General features: G+C 37.7%; 1 protein-coding gene across 5 annotated transcripts in view; it reads right to left on the bottom strand.

Annotated features, from left to right (window-relative positions):
- Positions 1 to 18,087, bottom strand: part of ZFYVE28 (zinc finger FYVE-type containing 28) — a 164,033-nt gene that overhangs the window by 11,537 nt on the left and 134,409 nt on the right. For 2 of the 5 annotated variants that reach the window (XM_063336735.1, XM_063336733.1), the window contains 3 exons: positions 8,084 to 8,235; positions 7,391 to 7,507; positions 5,591 to 5,695 (listed from right to left, as the gene is read on the bottom strand). In XM_063336735.1, the coding sequence (XP_063192805.1) occupies positions 5,591 to 5,695; positions 7,391 to 7,507; positions 8,084 to 8,235 (374 nt within the window). Of the gene's footprint in view, positions 1 to 5,590; positions 5,696 to 7,390; positions 7,508 to 8,083; positions 8,239 to 18,087 lie in introns of those variants that run through there. The other 3 variants (XM_063336734.1, XM_063336732.1, XM_063336736.1) reach the window with 2 other exon arrangements.

An 18,087-nucleotide genomic window follows, 5' to 3' on the forward strand; every position in this document is an offset into this window, starting at 1 on the left:
GGCACCTCGCCTGTTCTCCAGGACTTTTCAAAGATGATGGAGAGCGGCCCAGCAATGACTTCCGCCAGCTCCCTCAGCACTCTCGGGTGCATCCCATCAGGGCCCATGGACTTGTGAATATCTAGATGATCTAATTGGTCCCTCACTCGCTCCTCCTCAACCCAAGGGAAGTCGTCTTCTTTCCCTGTTACTTTATTCAATGCCTGGGACTCCTGAGGGCTGGGCCGAGCAGAAAAGACCGAAGCAAAGAAGGCATTCAGTAACTCTGCCTTCTCCACATCCTCCGTCACCATGACTCCTGCCTCATTCAGCAGTGGGCCTACAACTTCCCTGGTCTTCCTTTTGCTTCCAATATACTTGTAGAAGCTCTTTTTGTTTTGCTTGATGTCCCTAGCCAGGTCTAATTCCAAGGCGGCCTTGGCTTTCCTTGTTTCATCCCTGCACGCTCTGGTGGCATTCTTGTAATCCTCCCAAGGGGTCAGTCCCTTCTTCCACTTATTATAAACTTCCTTCTTCCACTTGAGCTTTTTCTGAAGCTCCCTGCTCAACCATGCAGGTCTCCTGCGTCCCTTGGCCGATTTCTTTCTCTTAGGGATGCACCGATCCTGAGCTTGGAGGAAGTGGTCTTTGAATATCAACCAGCTTTCTTGAGCCCCTTTGCCTTCCAGAGTCATAGCCCACGGGATCTCTCCAAGCAGTTTCTTAAAGAGGTCGAAGTTAGCCCTCCTGAAATCCAAGGTTGTAATTTTACTTCTTGTTGTTGTTTTGTGGATAGTACCCATGATCCTGAACTCAATCATTTCATGATCACTACAACCTAGGTTGCCCCCAACCTTAATGTCCTCCACCAATCCCTCTGTGTTTGTCAGTACCAGGTCCAGGAGTGCTCCTCTCCTTGTTGGCTCCTGTACCACCTGTGTCAAAAAGTTGTCATCAATGCACTGGAGGAGCCTCCTGGACTGTGCATGCCTGGCTGTGTGGTCTTCCCAGCAGATATCGGGGTGATTGAAGTCCCCCATGAGAACCAGGGCCTGCGCTTGCGAGGCTACCTTCAGTTGTCTGTAGAAAGCCTCATCAGTCTCCCCATCCTGATCAGGTGGCCTGTAATAAACACCCACAACAGTGTCCCTCATATTTGCCTGTCCCTTAATCCTCACCCATAAGCTCTCAACCCGCTCTTCATCCGCCCCTAGTGAGAGCTCGATGCATTCCAAATGCTCTCTCACATAGAAACTGTTGGCTAATATAAAGCAACCTTTGTGCTGGGCCTGGAAACAAGTGCCCAGATGCATAAATGGCAAAAAGACATCAAAGTTCAATTTCCCTGATGTTTGTTGGTTTTTTTTTAAAGCTATAATACATAATAAGTATTACTTAGCTCTGTCCCAACAAGGATAAATTTATAAGAGCAATTGTCTTACATTTTCAAATATGGAGGCTTCCTTTAATTCTTGTGCAACCCATGCTGCCCACTCTCAGTCCCATGCAAACTTCTTGCTCAGCTTATTATCCAACAGTGGTTTGTCCCAAGCTGGAGCTCAGGAACTTCCCAGTAACCTTCTCCCCGTGCTGGCTGGTAGCTCCCCAGGACGCAGGGAGAAAGGCAGTACCACAAAAGGTCCTGAGGCACAGGCCCCTTTTGCTGTTACTGCAATTCAGAGCAAGCACCACCGGTAGCAAAGAGTCCAACCCGTTTTTTTTCTGAGCAGCTGCCAGTACAATTTGCTTTGAGTTTATACACAGAACTTTGTCCCTGCTGGCCATCATCTCCATCATACAACCAGCGCACGAAATTTTCCTACATTTAAAACTCATTTATGGAATATTGTATAAATTAATCTTATATTCTAGGAAAATAGACATGTATTTGGTTTACATTCTCTCCCTATAAAAATACAGTGCTTTTTATACTCTATGAAGTATAAATACATACGCTTCCTCAAAAACATCCTAGAGCATTAGGACAGCATATACACCATAGGCTCACCTGTACTTTCGAAAATGCTTTTGTTTTGGAATGCCAATTAATCCATAGTTTATTGTATTTCAACATTCAGAAGGTCAAAGGATTTAACTCTTACACCCTTGCCAATGTCAGTTGGCTCATAATAAACATTCATATTTGTTTTATGACCCAGACCAGCTGGTGGGTTTTATATACAGTAAGAATGAGAAATCTGACAAAAACAAGTGATTCATCTTCATAATCTGAGTAGAGGCTGGAACCTTCAGCAGAATCTTAAACCTATTCGTTTATTTGTTCTTGCTTTCTTTTTTTTTTTGTATTACCATTGACTGGATGCAATTTTAAACATTCAGTACTTTCGGTAAGATGAATTTATTTGATAATTGGAAAAAGCTTTCCTGGCAGGTAGCTTGCTGGACTTTCTCAATTTGATACATGCTCATGTTCTGCCACGATGGCAGAAGGGAGGAGGCTACTGATGTGCTCATTTGCTTTAAATTGTTTTCACTTTCAGCTGAAATCATTAAGAGTGACCTGAAGTGTAGAAATGATGTACAAAAAAAGGATTATAATTAATTTTGGTGCAATGCTGTCAACAGATTGGTGCAACACTCTCAGACTTTGAGTTGAATCCATTTACAGTGATAACTGTGGTGTACTCTCGCTGGTGGCCTGTGGCCCAGATTTGGCCTGGAGGACAAACCCATCAGGCTTGTTGCAAGAATAGGGCACAATATTCATGCAAAGGTTGCCTTCACCGCCAGACATCTTCATCTGCACGCAAACATCACCCAGCACAAAGTCAGGGGCTGTTTCTTACACAGTGGCCAGAAAAAATGAGGTAGGTGGGGAGGCGTTATAAGGGGGAAAAGGCACATGGCTGCTGAGGTGAAAATTCTGCTGTAAGCTTATGCCTCATGCTGTATGCCTTAGGGATAGCAAAAACATGTATCCCATTAGCTATCACTGCAAACCTCAGTAGAAAAAAGTCTATACAGCATTGCCAGCAGCAACAACTTGTGACCTGAAGGGACAGAGGCCTGGAATATATAGGAGGAGAGGGGACAGATAGGGTGTTTCTACAGTTCCCACAAATTCAACAAATTGACCCACTTCAGATGTCCCTTTTTGTAGGCCTTTTGTGGTTTGTTCTGGTTTGGAAGGTGGAGCTAACCTCCCTTCCCCCTAGCATACTCTGTCTCCGTGATACAGGAAATTCCTGCCCATCAGCAAATCTGAAAGCTAAGTAACAGCAGACTACACTAGTTAGTTTACATAGTCAGAAGAGCTGTACTGATTTGTACGAGTAGGTATTTATAGCATAACCACTTAGACACAAGCCAAGTAGACTCCCAGAGAAAGTCTGCAAGGAGATTGATTCAGACATGCCCAAGCCTTGCCAGTGAGCAAGCATAGGTATCAAAGGCAGAGTACCTGCAGGAGCACTGGCTAACTGGCTGTGTTTAGAGGATGTGTTAGCACGGGAAAACATTGTGCCAAGGCAGGAAAGCTCATTCTGGCATCCACATCTACTTATTCAAAAGGGACTTGGTTATCCCACAAGGCTCTGCTTTCCATCGCACAGGCATACGTGAAACACCTGCTATTTCGGAACAAAGGTGCAGACAGGAGGCTGTTTTTGCTATAGCTATCTGCGTGTGCTATTAATACTGCAGGTTGGGTTTTACCATTCGCTTTGGGCAGGGACGTAACGGATTCACACTGCCTGGGTCCTGCAGTGGCCCTTGAAACATCAAAGATCCCCCTTACTGCACTCCTACACAGCCATAACACCACCTAAACACCCAGACTGTTGTCCTCTATTTCAATAAATAACATCCCAAGCCACAAGCTGCACCAAACATAAAACCTTCCCCCTGCCAATAGAAGATGCCATGAAAAGCTGAAGAACCTTAAAAGCTGAATAGCACGCCAGGGAAGTGAAGTGACTTTGCTGTGACAAAATGTGCATCCACTGTGAGAAAGTTATTCAGCATCCTGCAGTTCAGAATAACTTGCTTTCAAGTTCTGTAAGTCAAATTCACTGACAGCATCAGGCATCGATTCAAAACAAAAGAATATGAACTGAAATGGTAGTGAATGAATAATCTCTTCCATTCTTTTCCAATACAGCCTATACATGATAAGGATTTTGCTTAAAGATTTGTTCTTTACTGTGCCTTCTGTGACATTCTGAATTACGACCCAATAGAAAAATCAATTAAAATGACTACTGAATAGTTCTTTATCTGCCACCAAATCATCTTCCTCCAGAAAAGATAATATTTCTACAGTGCATTAGACATGAATTAGCCCTGTTGTTCTAAATAAATAGATTTGAGATCCTTTAGCCTGCAGCTTCAGAAGAAGGGTGAGCAAGCAAACCATGGGTTTTATGTAAGCACAAAATAACTGACGAATATGTAGCATTACTCTAAAATCTAATCTTTAAGAGGTTTTTTCTTTCCCCCTGTGATTTCTGGTCTTTAATACAAATGACATGAAACAACATTTCTTTTCTGTTTGTCACCCCCCTCTGCATACAAGCAGAGACGTACACTGCCTATCACTCAGTTCTCAGTCATCCTGCATTCAAACCTCTCACTGGAAGAACAGTGGTATAAGTGGACAAATAGACAACAATATATCAAAGTTTTAAAGCACAGGGAAATTACTGCACACTTGAATTTCTGGGAAGCTCAGATACACAGTTTCACGGTTGACTGTTGTCTTCTATTTCTTGCTTGACCACAGAGACACCACCACTCCGGTAATTGGGCTCCTGGTGTGCTGAAACCACCACTTAGCCCTGAAGATCAAAGCTGACTGCTTTCTTGTTTGCTCTATCTCATACATCTACTTTCTCTTTTCTTATTCTTTGACTGCAAGTGCTCTGATCTCTTTTAATCCATTTTTTATACAATGTTTACTATATTAGGGCTATAGTCCATAACTGACTCCTAAGCACTACCACAGCAGCTCAGATTAAAAAAAGAGAGAGAAAAACTTTTGAGCTCTCAGAATGCTTAAATTCTGACCAAAACATTGAGACTTACCTATGCACTTTTCTTCACTCTTTACCATGTATTCTGTGAGACTTGACTAACCTCAGACTTACCAAAACTAACTTCTTCTTTGAAGTAATATGGTGAAGAATATGAAAATAATAACCAAAAATATTTTGATCAGACAAAAGTGAAGAAAATACAAAAGGTACTTGTACCATGGGAAAAAGCAGTACCTCCACATATAGCAAATGATACAAAAGATCTCTTTAGATTTGGCTAAGACGACCTTACTTACGGCTTTGCATCTTACACAGCCCTCTGAAACTTGTCACATTTAATGTCACAGCTTATATTAAAGCCTTTACAGAACGTTTCTCTACTGATATGAAGGAATTCATATTGCATATGACAATTTGTAGATCAGAGTTTCACGAAGCTGTTCGAAAAATTTTAGAAATATGTTCAGTTTATCATCTAATTTTGTCTAAATCACAGTATGAAAACATTTTATAGTCACTTTCCAAAGCCAAACTTTAAAAGAGTTTTTATCTTAATGATTTTTTTTTTTTTAATTATCAGTGTTGTCTCATTTTAATTTTCAGAAAGAAGAAAGTACCTTCAAAGTCCCCATCTCTGGCTTTTGCTGCAAGTTCTGATGATGATATACTTTCTTGACATAAAGCACAGTCTTCCAAAGCTGCATTCCTTAAACCCGGATTAACTGTAAAATAATCCAAAAAGTACCGAGATTCATATTTTTCCAACTTGCACTTAAAATATTCACATTAGGATTTCAGGATTAGATTACAGTAGTAATGTATGTACCTTCTTCTTGGTGCTGTTATTACAGGACATACAGTCCTCTTACTTCTATCAGTTTAGCTGCATCCTATATTTTGTTTCCCAGTTCTTAACTTGGATCCTTTACAAAGAAGTAGATTTATAAGAGCAACCAGAGATTCCCTAGGTGAATCACACACATCAAATCACATATATCAAAGAGAAACTTCATCCCAGAAGTCCCTGACTTTTATTGACTCATTTTGTTTATGCTTTCTGTCACCAACACCTTTTTTTAAAAAAAATAATTAATAGTTCATCCATTAAAAACTATTTCAACAAGTACTGTTGACTAATATATTTCCTAGTGATAATTCTGTACAGCTCCAGTTTCTTTATTACTTTTATTTGAATATTCAGGAGCTCTTGATCCTCTCTTTAGCAATTCTGTCCAACCCCATTTTTTCTTGTCTTGAGACCATAAAAAACCAGTCTATTTTCACATCATGACATCCTGCCACCATAAAAACATTGTGAAAGTTTCAACCACAAGTAATAGAGGACTGTAACACATGTTGTGCATTATCCCACTGCAGAGTTGAATCGGATTAGAAGTTTTTCTGCTAAATTTAACCAACTTTTAACTTAGCATTTCATATAAAATCCTTAGTGCTTTTAAATGAAACTGGGAGAAAGGGAAAGTTAGAATCATAGAATGGTTTAGGTTGGAAGGGACCTTAAAGATCATCTAGTTCCAACCCCCCTGCCATGGGCAGGGACACCTTCCACTAGACCAGGCTGCTCAAAGGCCCATCCAGCCTGGTCATGTGGAAAGGGAGCAGGGCGGGGGGGGGGGGGGGGGGGGGGAAGAAAAAAAAAAAGCAAGCTCTGATAACCTTCAGATGCTGATAGTTCTAATCATAACAAAGGACAAAGGTAATTGCAGTCTTGCTGGGATGACATGGTTATTTTTAGATAAGTTAGCTGACTTGCCTCTTTGAAAAAGAAATAATCAAAATGGTGACAGAAAAAAATTTCTTGCATTGGCTCACGATGTAGTTCTGGTTCTATTATCTCATTATCTGGAATTCAAAAGTGGATATTTTTCTGTTTGGAAGCCAAATTCATTATTCTGCAATTTCTACATGACAGGCCAGATTTCAGCATCTTACTGAGCACTCTCATCTTACAGTCTGCTCTTTTACATAGCTGTTTTAACTTCAGAATCAAAGACACACATCTTGGTAAATTAAAATGTGTCCAGTGTGAAACAATACCAGGAAGGGCTGAAGTCTATGAAGTCCAAGCCCTGCATACAATCGCGGCATATATGGGCTACAAACACTGTTCTGTTATACATAGGAATATGGAAATGAGCACACGCACTCTGAAGGCTTTAAGTCTTCCAACATTTGCCTCAAGATATACTCCTGTGTACCCATACTCCCAGTGACTTCAACCTATTTACAGTCTGTTTCCATGATTTTTTTTTTAAACATAGGTCAAATCAATGTACAGTGAGCCCTGTCAAAAAGTTAAGAATATATTAAGGAAATTGTTGTCAAATAGTTCCTGGATCTCCATGGGGCTACCAGCAAAAATTCACCACAGAAAACAAATGTTTAAATCTCTTTACCTTTCTTTTGCTTTTCCTTGTCTTCTGTTTCGGGTTTGGTTGCCATAACTTCAAACAAGGTCTTTAAGATACTTCTCAGATCACTAGCATAGTTTGTCTGCAACTGGTCAGCAACACCTAGGAGTTTGGGAAAATGGGAAACCATTACTAGACTATTACACCATCCTTAAAAAAAAGTATTTAGATTTGTCTGTTGCTACCAGTAATGGCCTCATATTTATTTTTGAGGGGATCACTTGCTTGTGTTAGGAATAAAAATTGAACATTTAAACTAATTTTCCATAATGGCCAAGTTATATTCTGGCCTTTATGCTGCCTGCAGTTTGATACATATCTTCCTTATCCTTTAGTGGAAAACACTGAGAGATTCCTTTTGCATCAAATTCAACTGCTGCATCAAATTTCTTCCCTCGAAGACATGGGGCATCACCAAGAAAAAGGAAGCACTTTTAAGTCAAACCCATTGTATGCCCAAACTCTTCATCACTACAGGTCTAAGATGTCTGCATCTCTGATTCTGTAAGTTTGTCTCTGTCAGGTAACAGGTCTTTCTAGTTCAGTCTGCAACTTAGGCCCCAAAACACAGTCTTCCTGCAACTTCATCTCCAGTCTGTTCTACCATAACTTTATGTGTGCAAAAAAAAAAAAAGGATGAATAGTTTTTACTTTCAGATCAAAAGGATACTCTCATACCTGAGATACAGACAAAAAGGCGGTGAATAAGATCATTACTGCCATGAAATCTCGATCTGATCTTTTCTCGGGTGGCAATTTTAGCAGCCTGCAATGCGAGCTGGATTTCTTCCTGATCAATGTCATCAGATGAACAAGAACTCGTCATTAAACTACTGTCAGAGAAAAAAAAGTATGTAAAGAAAAGTAATGTAAATCTCTACTCAGTTGTTCAGGATGTTCAGCAAATCTTAAAGGATTTCTGACTCAGGCAAGACTCTATAGCAAACTGGGACTAATTGCTGTAAATTCTTACTGAAGTTAATCAACGTGCAATCAATCACCATCACATTTGATTTTCACTCTGTGGCATAGCTGCAAAAAACCTGAGCAGAAAATCATTCTTCTGTAATAGCTAAGGAAAACGCAATAAAATACAATGTGCTGTGCCATTTTTCACATTAACTTCTTCTAAAAGCTCAGTCCTGAGACCATAACTTCACCAAAAATCTGAAAGGTGAATATCAACCTAAAAATGAGAAGGTCAGTTCTGAAGTCAACTTAGAAATTTATTAATGTGGAAGTTAATTTGAAAAAAATAATTTCTGAATTATGTTGCCTTAAAATAGTGAGAATAGAATCTAAATATAACCTTACATGAAAAAATGGAAAGAAGGGTGATAAAATACAATTTACACAGCAGAGAGGTAGATTAGTTCCCTTATATACCTAACTGTAGAAATTGCTGAAATGTCAAACTACTGTAACAGAATGGCTCATCAACTCCAAAGAGATTAAAATGTGTCACCAAACATCTACTAGAGATTTAAATTTTCTTTTAAAAACCAGATGCACGATCGCCAGCCATTTCTACTCTCCCACCCCCCAACCATTTATGGAGAGGAAGCTTGAAACAACCTGAGACCGCAGGGAAGCTTCGGTGGGAATCCAGCTCCTTCAAGTATCAGGAATTATCTGATTTGTAAATCAATTTTTTTTTTTTTTAAAGAGGTACTTAGGGAAAAAGTAGCACTTTGCCAATGGAAAAAACCCTAACTGGGAGTACAGCACAGGATGTAATCACATAGAAGTCCTAAAGATTCACTGTGTTGACGGAAGGAGACATGCCTTCTTACTCCACTACATTCCGAGACAGAGGAACACTAAACCGTTTGCCCCACATATTGGAAAGAAATTAATCTCACCAATGATTACAAGACTAGAATATTTTACTTATAACCATACTTCAGCTGTTCAAAACTCCGGCATTCTTTACTATGCAGACAACTACCATGTTAAAAAAAAAAAGTTACTGACTACATAAATAGCATGCATAACGAAAGAAGTAGTTTCTAACACATTCCAAGTTCAATCTGCTTTTATTAGGTGCTGAAACATTCGCCATCTTGTAGATCCCACGCCTGTGGCAGTGTGCATGAACAGTTATTGCAGGATAAGACACATAGGTAACATTTATAATTATTTGTAACAAAATTTTATGGGATATAGTTTTGAATTCTACCTGTAGGCTATACAGATAATCCTTTCAAATGTAAAAATTAATTTATCAGGCCATACAATCTTAAAAGCCCTAGTAAAAACAGAACTGAAAATAAATAAATACTGGAGATTAGTTATTGATAGAAATAACAATGGAAAATGTGTAGCACGAGTACCTTACTTGGCTTCTCACTCTTTCAAAGACAGAGTAAAGAGCACGCTTGCAAGAGACTCATTTTGTTCATGTTATCTATTGCTATGAACAAAAGCAAATTCTTGTAGAAAGATGTTAGTTCTATGTTTACAGTTCCCTCAGCACCACAACTGACTAGGTTTGTTAAAGATACCAAGAACAGAGTAAGAATTCTGTCTCTGAATTTTTCCTTGGCTTTTCCATAGGGAATATAACATATATATTACAATAGCAAGCCTGCTGGTGTGGAAAGGTCTGTCTTCAAGACAATGAAAAGGTCATGTAAGAAGGTGGCTTATAAAGGAGCCAACTAAAAGGCAGCAAGAGCCAGGAAGCGATCCCCAATTCGCAATGGTATGCAGCAGATGATTGCCTATTTGCACAAACGCTAATATATACAGATAAAGGAGTTTGTCTGCCTCGCAACATGGCCAAATAAGGTCTAATTTTTTTTTCTTGTTTTTAAAGGAATTGATCTTACAGTGATATATACATTTGCACTATAAATTGCTCTCCAAGGCAAGCATGGACCTCCTGCCAGAGAAAAAAGCAATCTCTGTGTGTAATTATATACAATGGTCTCTTTGAAACTCCCAATAAGCAAAAACCTTAGTGCAGGGTAAAGCAGGGGTGCTGATTCAAGGATGACTATTCCCTCCAAATCACAGTTGAAGAAATATTTCAAAGTAAGGTGTTAAGTGGGCAGAGAGCTGTGAAGAGTGCTTTTCAAGAATATAAACTATTTAGCCCTCTCCCATTTTGCAGAAAGGAAGAAAGGCTCATTCCACAATTCTGACCAAGCTCTGACCAATTCTAATAATAATGTTTGCCTTTCCAAGACTTCTCCAATTGGGAGGAATGCAGTTTTACCTACTTCCTAATTCTTCCAAGGAATGTGGTTTGACCTACTTCTGTTTCAGGCGCTTCCGGGTTAGATTTTGTCATGTGTCATTAAGACTGGTCATGTCCCACCACAAGACGAACTGGAACTTTTTTGTCCTAAAAATCCATAGCACAGAGTACACACAAATTGCTTTACCACTGTGGGATGGAAGGTCTGCATGTATGCATACTCCCATTTATAACATACTTCTATATGCACAGTCACATGTAATGTATAATATCTATACACAAGAGATTCAGAAAAGAAGATATTTTGTATTCAGGACTGCTTGTGACATGGCAAAGAGAAAAGTGAACATTCCAGAATAATTTAAAACTGGACCTAAGAATCACTACAGAGTTAGAAATAATTATTCTACCTTTACCAATAGGACCAAGACAGATTTAGATAAAAATGACTCTCACAGAATGACTAATTACCATCTGGTTTATACTTTAAAATATATCTTACTGTTAAAAAATTAGTATTATAGAAGCAGTCAGAAATACTGTAAGAACAGAAGCACAGCATTTGTTTTAGCTAAACAGCAGAGAGACAGCTCTTCTTCTAAGAGGGTATGCCAAACAGCAGTGATTGCATTTATGCAAATATTAAAGATTCTCTTGATTTGCTTTTTTAATTGGTATTATAGAAAATGAACCTGAATTTTGATCTACAGAGTTCATCTTACCTTTTCTCCAAATTATTCTTTCAAACAAGTTATTTTTTTAGTTCTATAAGGAGTACCATTCCTACTTGACTTAACTAACATGCATAATTTGGCTCCAAATTCTCAGCTGAAACCAGATGTGTAGGAAGCATTTAATTAATGTCAGACTACACTCAGATCTGGAATGTTTCACTGCTGATATCTGCAGAATCAAGTACCAGTGCAGAATATAAACAGCCATACTAAGTAGCTAGAGACAAGTCCTCAGTTTCACAACTTCTTGGTTGAAGGGAACCCTGCATTGCCCAAGGAATTAGGTTAAGAAGAGATAAGACCAAACTAAGCATGGAATTCCCCTTGTGAAGCGTTTATCATATAAACAACGCTTATCATGTATTTATTTTTCATATTGTAAAAAACATTGCAAAGTTAATACGTCTGAGAACGAATATCAAGAAATAACACATTATGTAAAAGGTTGATTCCAAACAGCAAACCCGCTTATACGTTATAAAAGGAACAGATACGCACTGGCAGATACAATGAATTAGCTTTTTACCTAATTTGGCTAGCAATTTTAAAACTACTCTCCATTTGTCATATTAGAAGAGTAGCAAGACTCTTTCAGCACTTTAAAGATGTATCTCTAGAACAGCTGTCTGGTGTCAAAGCTTGATATTGAAATTTAGTCAAATATGTACAAGCAAATAAAACCCAATATAATGCAATTGTTCACAATATCATCTGTCACCTGCAGAACCAATCTGCTTTACAGCTTTTAAGTTCCAAAGGATACTGTGAGCCAGGTTAAGCAGTAGTATCCATACATAATAGAAATCAGGACCATGGAACAAGATTATGACTGACTTTCAGAAGTGGCAAGTCATTTTAGGTAACCATCTGTGATACCGTAGGCCTTGTGCTGAATTTGTTGGGCATTGACTCTAATCCAAAAACAGTGAAAGCAGCAAGGTCTAAAACTGAACAACCTAAGTCAATTGATTCAAAGTTGGTCCAAATTTAAATATTTTACATTTCTGCTCAAAAATGAGTCAGTAGCAGTAGAAATCTGTGACCATTCACAGATGTTTCCTTCCAAATCTGTCTAGAAGTATCTGGTCCATTAAACCTGAAATCTGCTCTGAAATGAATGCAGAATGTATGAGATCCACTCAAAGAATTTCTCATTATTCACAAATAAACCCTCAGAGCATCTTAAGTATGCATTAAATATACAGCACCGGCAGATAAAAAGAATTTTAATGTTCACTGTATTTAATATAATGAATACAAAGAAATCAAATTAATTATGTTTTCAAAAGAATAATAAAAACCATTTTTAAAAAGTGGTTTGGTTTTATTTGTTTGTTTTCAGAAATCTTAGATCAAGAGGGGTCACTATTTGCAAAGGAGTAACCCCAACATATCTATTCTACTATAAATGATGCAATTATGTCACCAAATTCAATAGGAAAGTAAGATCACCCTCTAAGTCTCTGATTTCAGGTGAAGTCTTTGATTACAACTAATTTTCAGGTTGAATGAAGGTTTCAGAACATTGTTATTAGTGCCTTTAAACTGAGAGTGCTCAAGTTCCAGTAAGACAAACTCATCCCAGTGAAATTTAAGAGCAAAACACTTTAAAACTTCTATGAACAATACTACAAATGTTTACTGGAAAAGTGTTAACACATAATTCACTGACTATCCTTACACCATTTGTGCTATACAAATACTTATGACATCAGCGATAACTATTCACTTGCTCTGGAAATCTCCAGCAAACTCACCACACGCATGGGCAGAAGCAGCATGCAACCAGTTGCAGCACAAGAAGTAAGACCTTCCTGCTGTAGTGTGAATGCAAAGCTTGTGAATCCACTTACAGTGACTTCAAAATCCATGTATTAAATGGTACTATTCTGATCCAGAGGTTTGCCCACTTTGCAAAACCAGAGCGATACATTTTGAGACAAAGTCGCTTTTTAAGAAAATTTCATACGGAATTGCTTTTTAAGAAAATTTCATATGGAAAATTTCATATGGAAGCAAGTGTGATACCTTCTACAGTAAAGAAATGTGACAATTTTGCAGGTTTTCTACGATTTCACACATTATTATTTACACAAAAGGACACTACAAGTATAAACCATGCTGAAAGTTTTTACAAAGGGACAGTAGTCCAATTCTTACATATCAATTATAGTTCATTAAAAGAATGATGAGAGACTACCCACAAAGTATAAAACACTGCAGTTCCTTGGACTTAAATGACATCAGTTCATTTGCACTAGTTGGGCTTAAATCTCTCATGTACATTACTCAAAATGCTACACGTTTTTAATAACTAAGATAAAAATACATACATGTATAGCTATATTATATACAAGAATTTCCATATATGCTTTGAATATTCTAATTCTTATAATATTTCTCAAAAAATATAATGAGCTCCTTGGCTTTCATTTTTATTCATACAGAATTTAGCACAATGGACACTTTATGGTCTGTGTAAAATATCAGTAACAGACACTTTTTATCCAATCTATGATATTTTTTCCTTCTCCCATCTGATTTTTATCATACTTTAAGTAAATAAAAACACAAATCCAAAACTTTTGCAGGCAAATCTCTATGTTGTTGTCTGCACACAATTTCTGAAACTACTTCAGTAATTCATCCCACTGATACTCGTGTAGGCTGTAACTGGAAACCCCACCACTAACCTGTCAACCTGTCTTTCCTAAGTTATTACTCTTACTTTTATACTTCATAAGGCTATAGTTAACTCGGGGTTCTAATTTGAAAAAAAAAAAAAAAAAAGAACAAGAGAACAAAAAAAAATAGTTGGGGAAAGGCAAAGGTTGTATACATGGGGAATGACAAGAGGAAAATAACAGGGGTTTGTTAAAAGAAGTATGACTATGCAGCAGTAAAAAAAAAATCACTACTTCCCATTATGCTTTTTGTAGTACCTCTGGTGTTTCTTTTTCGGTACTCTCACAAGAAACACAACAAACAGCAGGTTAAGACCCTTTGGTTTCTAACATGTACTAGTTTTGATGTGGTTGGAAGGAAAATTGTGAGATTAATGGTTTCTTACAATTATTTTAAGTGAAGGGGGTCGCTACACACTGAATTTTAGAGTAATTTAATGCAAATCCAGAACATGTCTTATTATTTGAATAACAGCATATACTTATTTAGCTAAGGACTATATTTTAAGGAATGAACCCAGAAGCTACATTTAAAGCAGACTAAAAAAAGGTTTAATTCAGAACTTTATTTCTTGACTTTTTAACCCTAATATTTTATTAAGTCAAGAGGGTTTTTAAATGCAATCCCTTAGGTATTTTCTATTTTAAGAGAAAAGGCTAAAGAGGCGAAAAAAGCCTCCAAACCATAAAGTGTTCCCAAGGCTTCAATACTTTGTCTTGAGAAACAAATAGTACAACTGCATGCAAAGCTCTCTCAAGAACACTCTAGCTAGGCACCACCAGGAGTGGACTTGACCAGCAGACTACAGTATTATCACATGTATTAGCAATGCCCAACTCCACACATAGTAGGACATGTGGTAAAAGCCCCATCTGCTGTCAACCTTTTGAATTCCACAGTAGGGGAATTATTTTTCATATGTTGCAAGATTTGCAGAAGCCCATTCTTAGCTTCTTTTGCCCCAGGAGATGGGGCAATCTGAGGTCAGCTGATTGAAATAAGTAATTTGGCTAATGGGATTAGCCACATGTCCTAAGTGATATCTTCAATCAGAAAAAATTCCTGAGTATTGAAGATGCTGAATTTGAAATCAACAGCAACAACTTCTGCTCCACACCCTGGCAGCTTTTGCATCTGCCCACTCCGCTGGAAGAACATCTTCTTGAATCCTTCCTCAGCTCTTCCAACCTCAAACTGCAGAGCATTCTCGTTGTACTTAACATGTTGGACTTTTCAAAAAAACACAGCATCTTGCTAAATAGATCCACTACAAGAAACTACCTACACAACTGGCTTATTCAAAGTCATTACCACTCCAGCCTGGGTTTTCAGAAGAATGCAAAGGCACTTTATTTCAAATGGGAATTAAAATAAACAACATTGTCAGTGCAGGATTTATCAACTTTAATAGTGCTTGTTCGCAAATAGCTTTTCAGTTCATTACAGACAAAACTTCTGTAAGACTGCATATGAACAAATAACTTAAGAGCATTAGTAATCAACAGGGCTCCTTTCTAACCATCAAATTCAATGTCAGATACTTGCAAGGTACTACATTTACTGTTTTTCTTAAAATTTAAACCAAAAAGGGATAAAACCTGCAACATAAGAATATTGTAAAATTCAAGAAAAAAACAGAACTGAAAATTAAGAAGTTAAAATATTGCTTAGGTTCTACTAAGGTTTTCTCAATTCCACCATGGCATTTTTTTGTAAGACTTCTTTGTAATCAAACACGCATTTAAAGTTCTCCTATGTTCACTCACACTGCAGAAGTACAAATAATATCAGATTAGAACACAGAAATAATTAAACTTCAAAAATAATCCTGAACTGGAAAAACTGAAAGTGAACAACAAAAATAGTGTAGCACTTATGAAGAAATGGTATATAATATCAGCTCTGGTATCTGATACAGGGATAGAAACGCATTGGTTCCAGCTTTTACGCCTTATCCAGAACTTGACACAGGAATAGAACCTGGATACCCAATGCCAGATACAAATACTTCCAGGGGCAAAGAGTCATTTCATATAGCTCTTCAGCAGTGTCCTCTGGGATATGCAAACAACTATTCTGTATGGCATAGTAAAAAGTGAATTAATTTAGCATTCAATTCCAGCAGACACTGTCTTGAGTTGCAACTCCTGCATGTGGCAGAAAGAGATGGAGAAGAAGCACTGAAAAAAGTTTTCTAGCAAGAGGAACTCTGAGGGATATGGAAACTTATTAGCACAACATTTTCGTATCGCCTCCATCAGTTCCCTCAAAAAATAATACAGAACAACCAGCTGAAGCATTAAAGCATGCTAAAGTCTAGAAGAGTCTCACAGGAATTCTGTATTCAGCCATGGGAGTCAAAGCTGAGAAAAGCTAATTAAAGTATTAGGTGGAGCCTTAAGATTTTAATTCGAAAAGAAAGCTTTTTCTTCATTTTCCACCTTCAATGCCACTGAAAGTATGAGGAAATCCTGTCTTTTTTCCTCCAATATAATTGTGGTTTTACAACGTATCTTGGTTTTAGGCATTGCCAAAAACTGCAGTTACTATAGTGATTTTAGTTAATTACACATAAACTCAAAACTCCCAAACATGCTATTATAAGGATTTTTGGGGGGAGAAAACCCAATCTGTAAAATAAAATCTAATTTCTGAAAGCTAGTAATTTTTGTTCTATTAGTAGCACAGGGAACATCAAGCGACATTCAACAACAGATTTTTACACATCATTAAAATGAACACGATTATAAATGTGGACAAATCACTGAAAATGAAAATTACAAGTGAGCTATGTAGAAAGAAGAACACAAACCCATTATGATCACTTTTGTACTCTCCAGCCAGATGATATGCCACCTGGAATACAGCCCCCAAATGGCAAATTTTGGGGTGCCTACCAATTTTGCTAGAACAGAATTGTTGCTTCTGCCACTGATGCTAGTCAGTTTAAAATATTGCCCTATTTAACTTGATTTACACAGAGGGGAACATATTTTACACTTAATTTACTTCAACCATATTGGATATTTTAACATCACTAAAATATGAAGTTTATCATTTTAATAGGGAAAGACAAAAAAAAACTTCGAACAACTGAATTTTCACCTTCCCACTGTAACAAGCAGTTCACACAAGCTGCCTGGGTTATTCCTCAAGAAAATAAAATCAGCATCAGTTACTTGTTACTGAAGACAAAGATACGGATATAATATACCCAAAAATACCTTGTGGAATTTCCTAAAAGGGAACACTATAGCTTCGAAAATGCTGTACCATTTGGAGATTTGATTTTTATGTCTTGCAGGGTGAGGAACAAGATAGGCATGAAACACATCAAGAAGAATCCTGGCGATGAAAAACTAGAGACATCTGCTTCAGTCACATATGTCTCGCTGACTAAAATCATAAGCAAAAGTTGACAGACCTCATCAACGCTGACTTTTTTGTTTTGCTGGTACTGCTCAGCTGGTTGCAGCAAGGGATTTAGCAGCAAAGCAAGAAGACTGTACACAGCAGCCTGTTTATGACTGTATTAATATGCATATTAATTGCCCTCACATTGCTTGAGTGACAGAGCTATACAAAACAGCACAGACTCACAGTGCCTAAAACATACACAGCTTGCACTTCAAAATCATTAGGCAGGAATAGTGTCTATTCTAGAAGTCATTCTGATTTTCTCAAGGTATAAACCCCCTTCTCATCTCACAGCTCTTCTCACTGAACTCTTATTTCCATGATTCCAGTACAGTACATGTAAAGCCATTACCAGCAGCCTTTCTCTGGTTATGTGCAGTCTTTCTATAAAGAAGAGCTCTACAGAAAAAAGGGGAAATAAAATCTACAGCAATGCATTAATCAAAACAAAAATGACAGTACCAAATATTAATGCAGAATTAATCTGTCATTTTTCCCAGCTTAAATAAACATAACCTGACCAAGTTAACAATGGTAAAACTGCAAGAGAGGAGATCTGGAGACACAGCTCATCAGGTAGACTGTGACACATCGGTTAAAATATATTGTTAATGTATTTGTTGTCCTCCACACCGTCATCTACA

Source organism: Chroicocephalus ridibundus, chromosome 5, assembly GCF_963924245.1.
Source record: "Chroicocephalus ridibundus chromosome 5, bChrRid1.1, whole genome shotgun sequence".
NCBI classification, from domain to species: domain Eukaryota; kingdom Metazoa; phylum Chordata; class Aves; order Charadriiformes; family Laridae; genus Chroicocephalus; species Chroicocephalus ridibundus.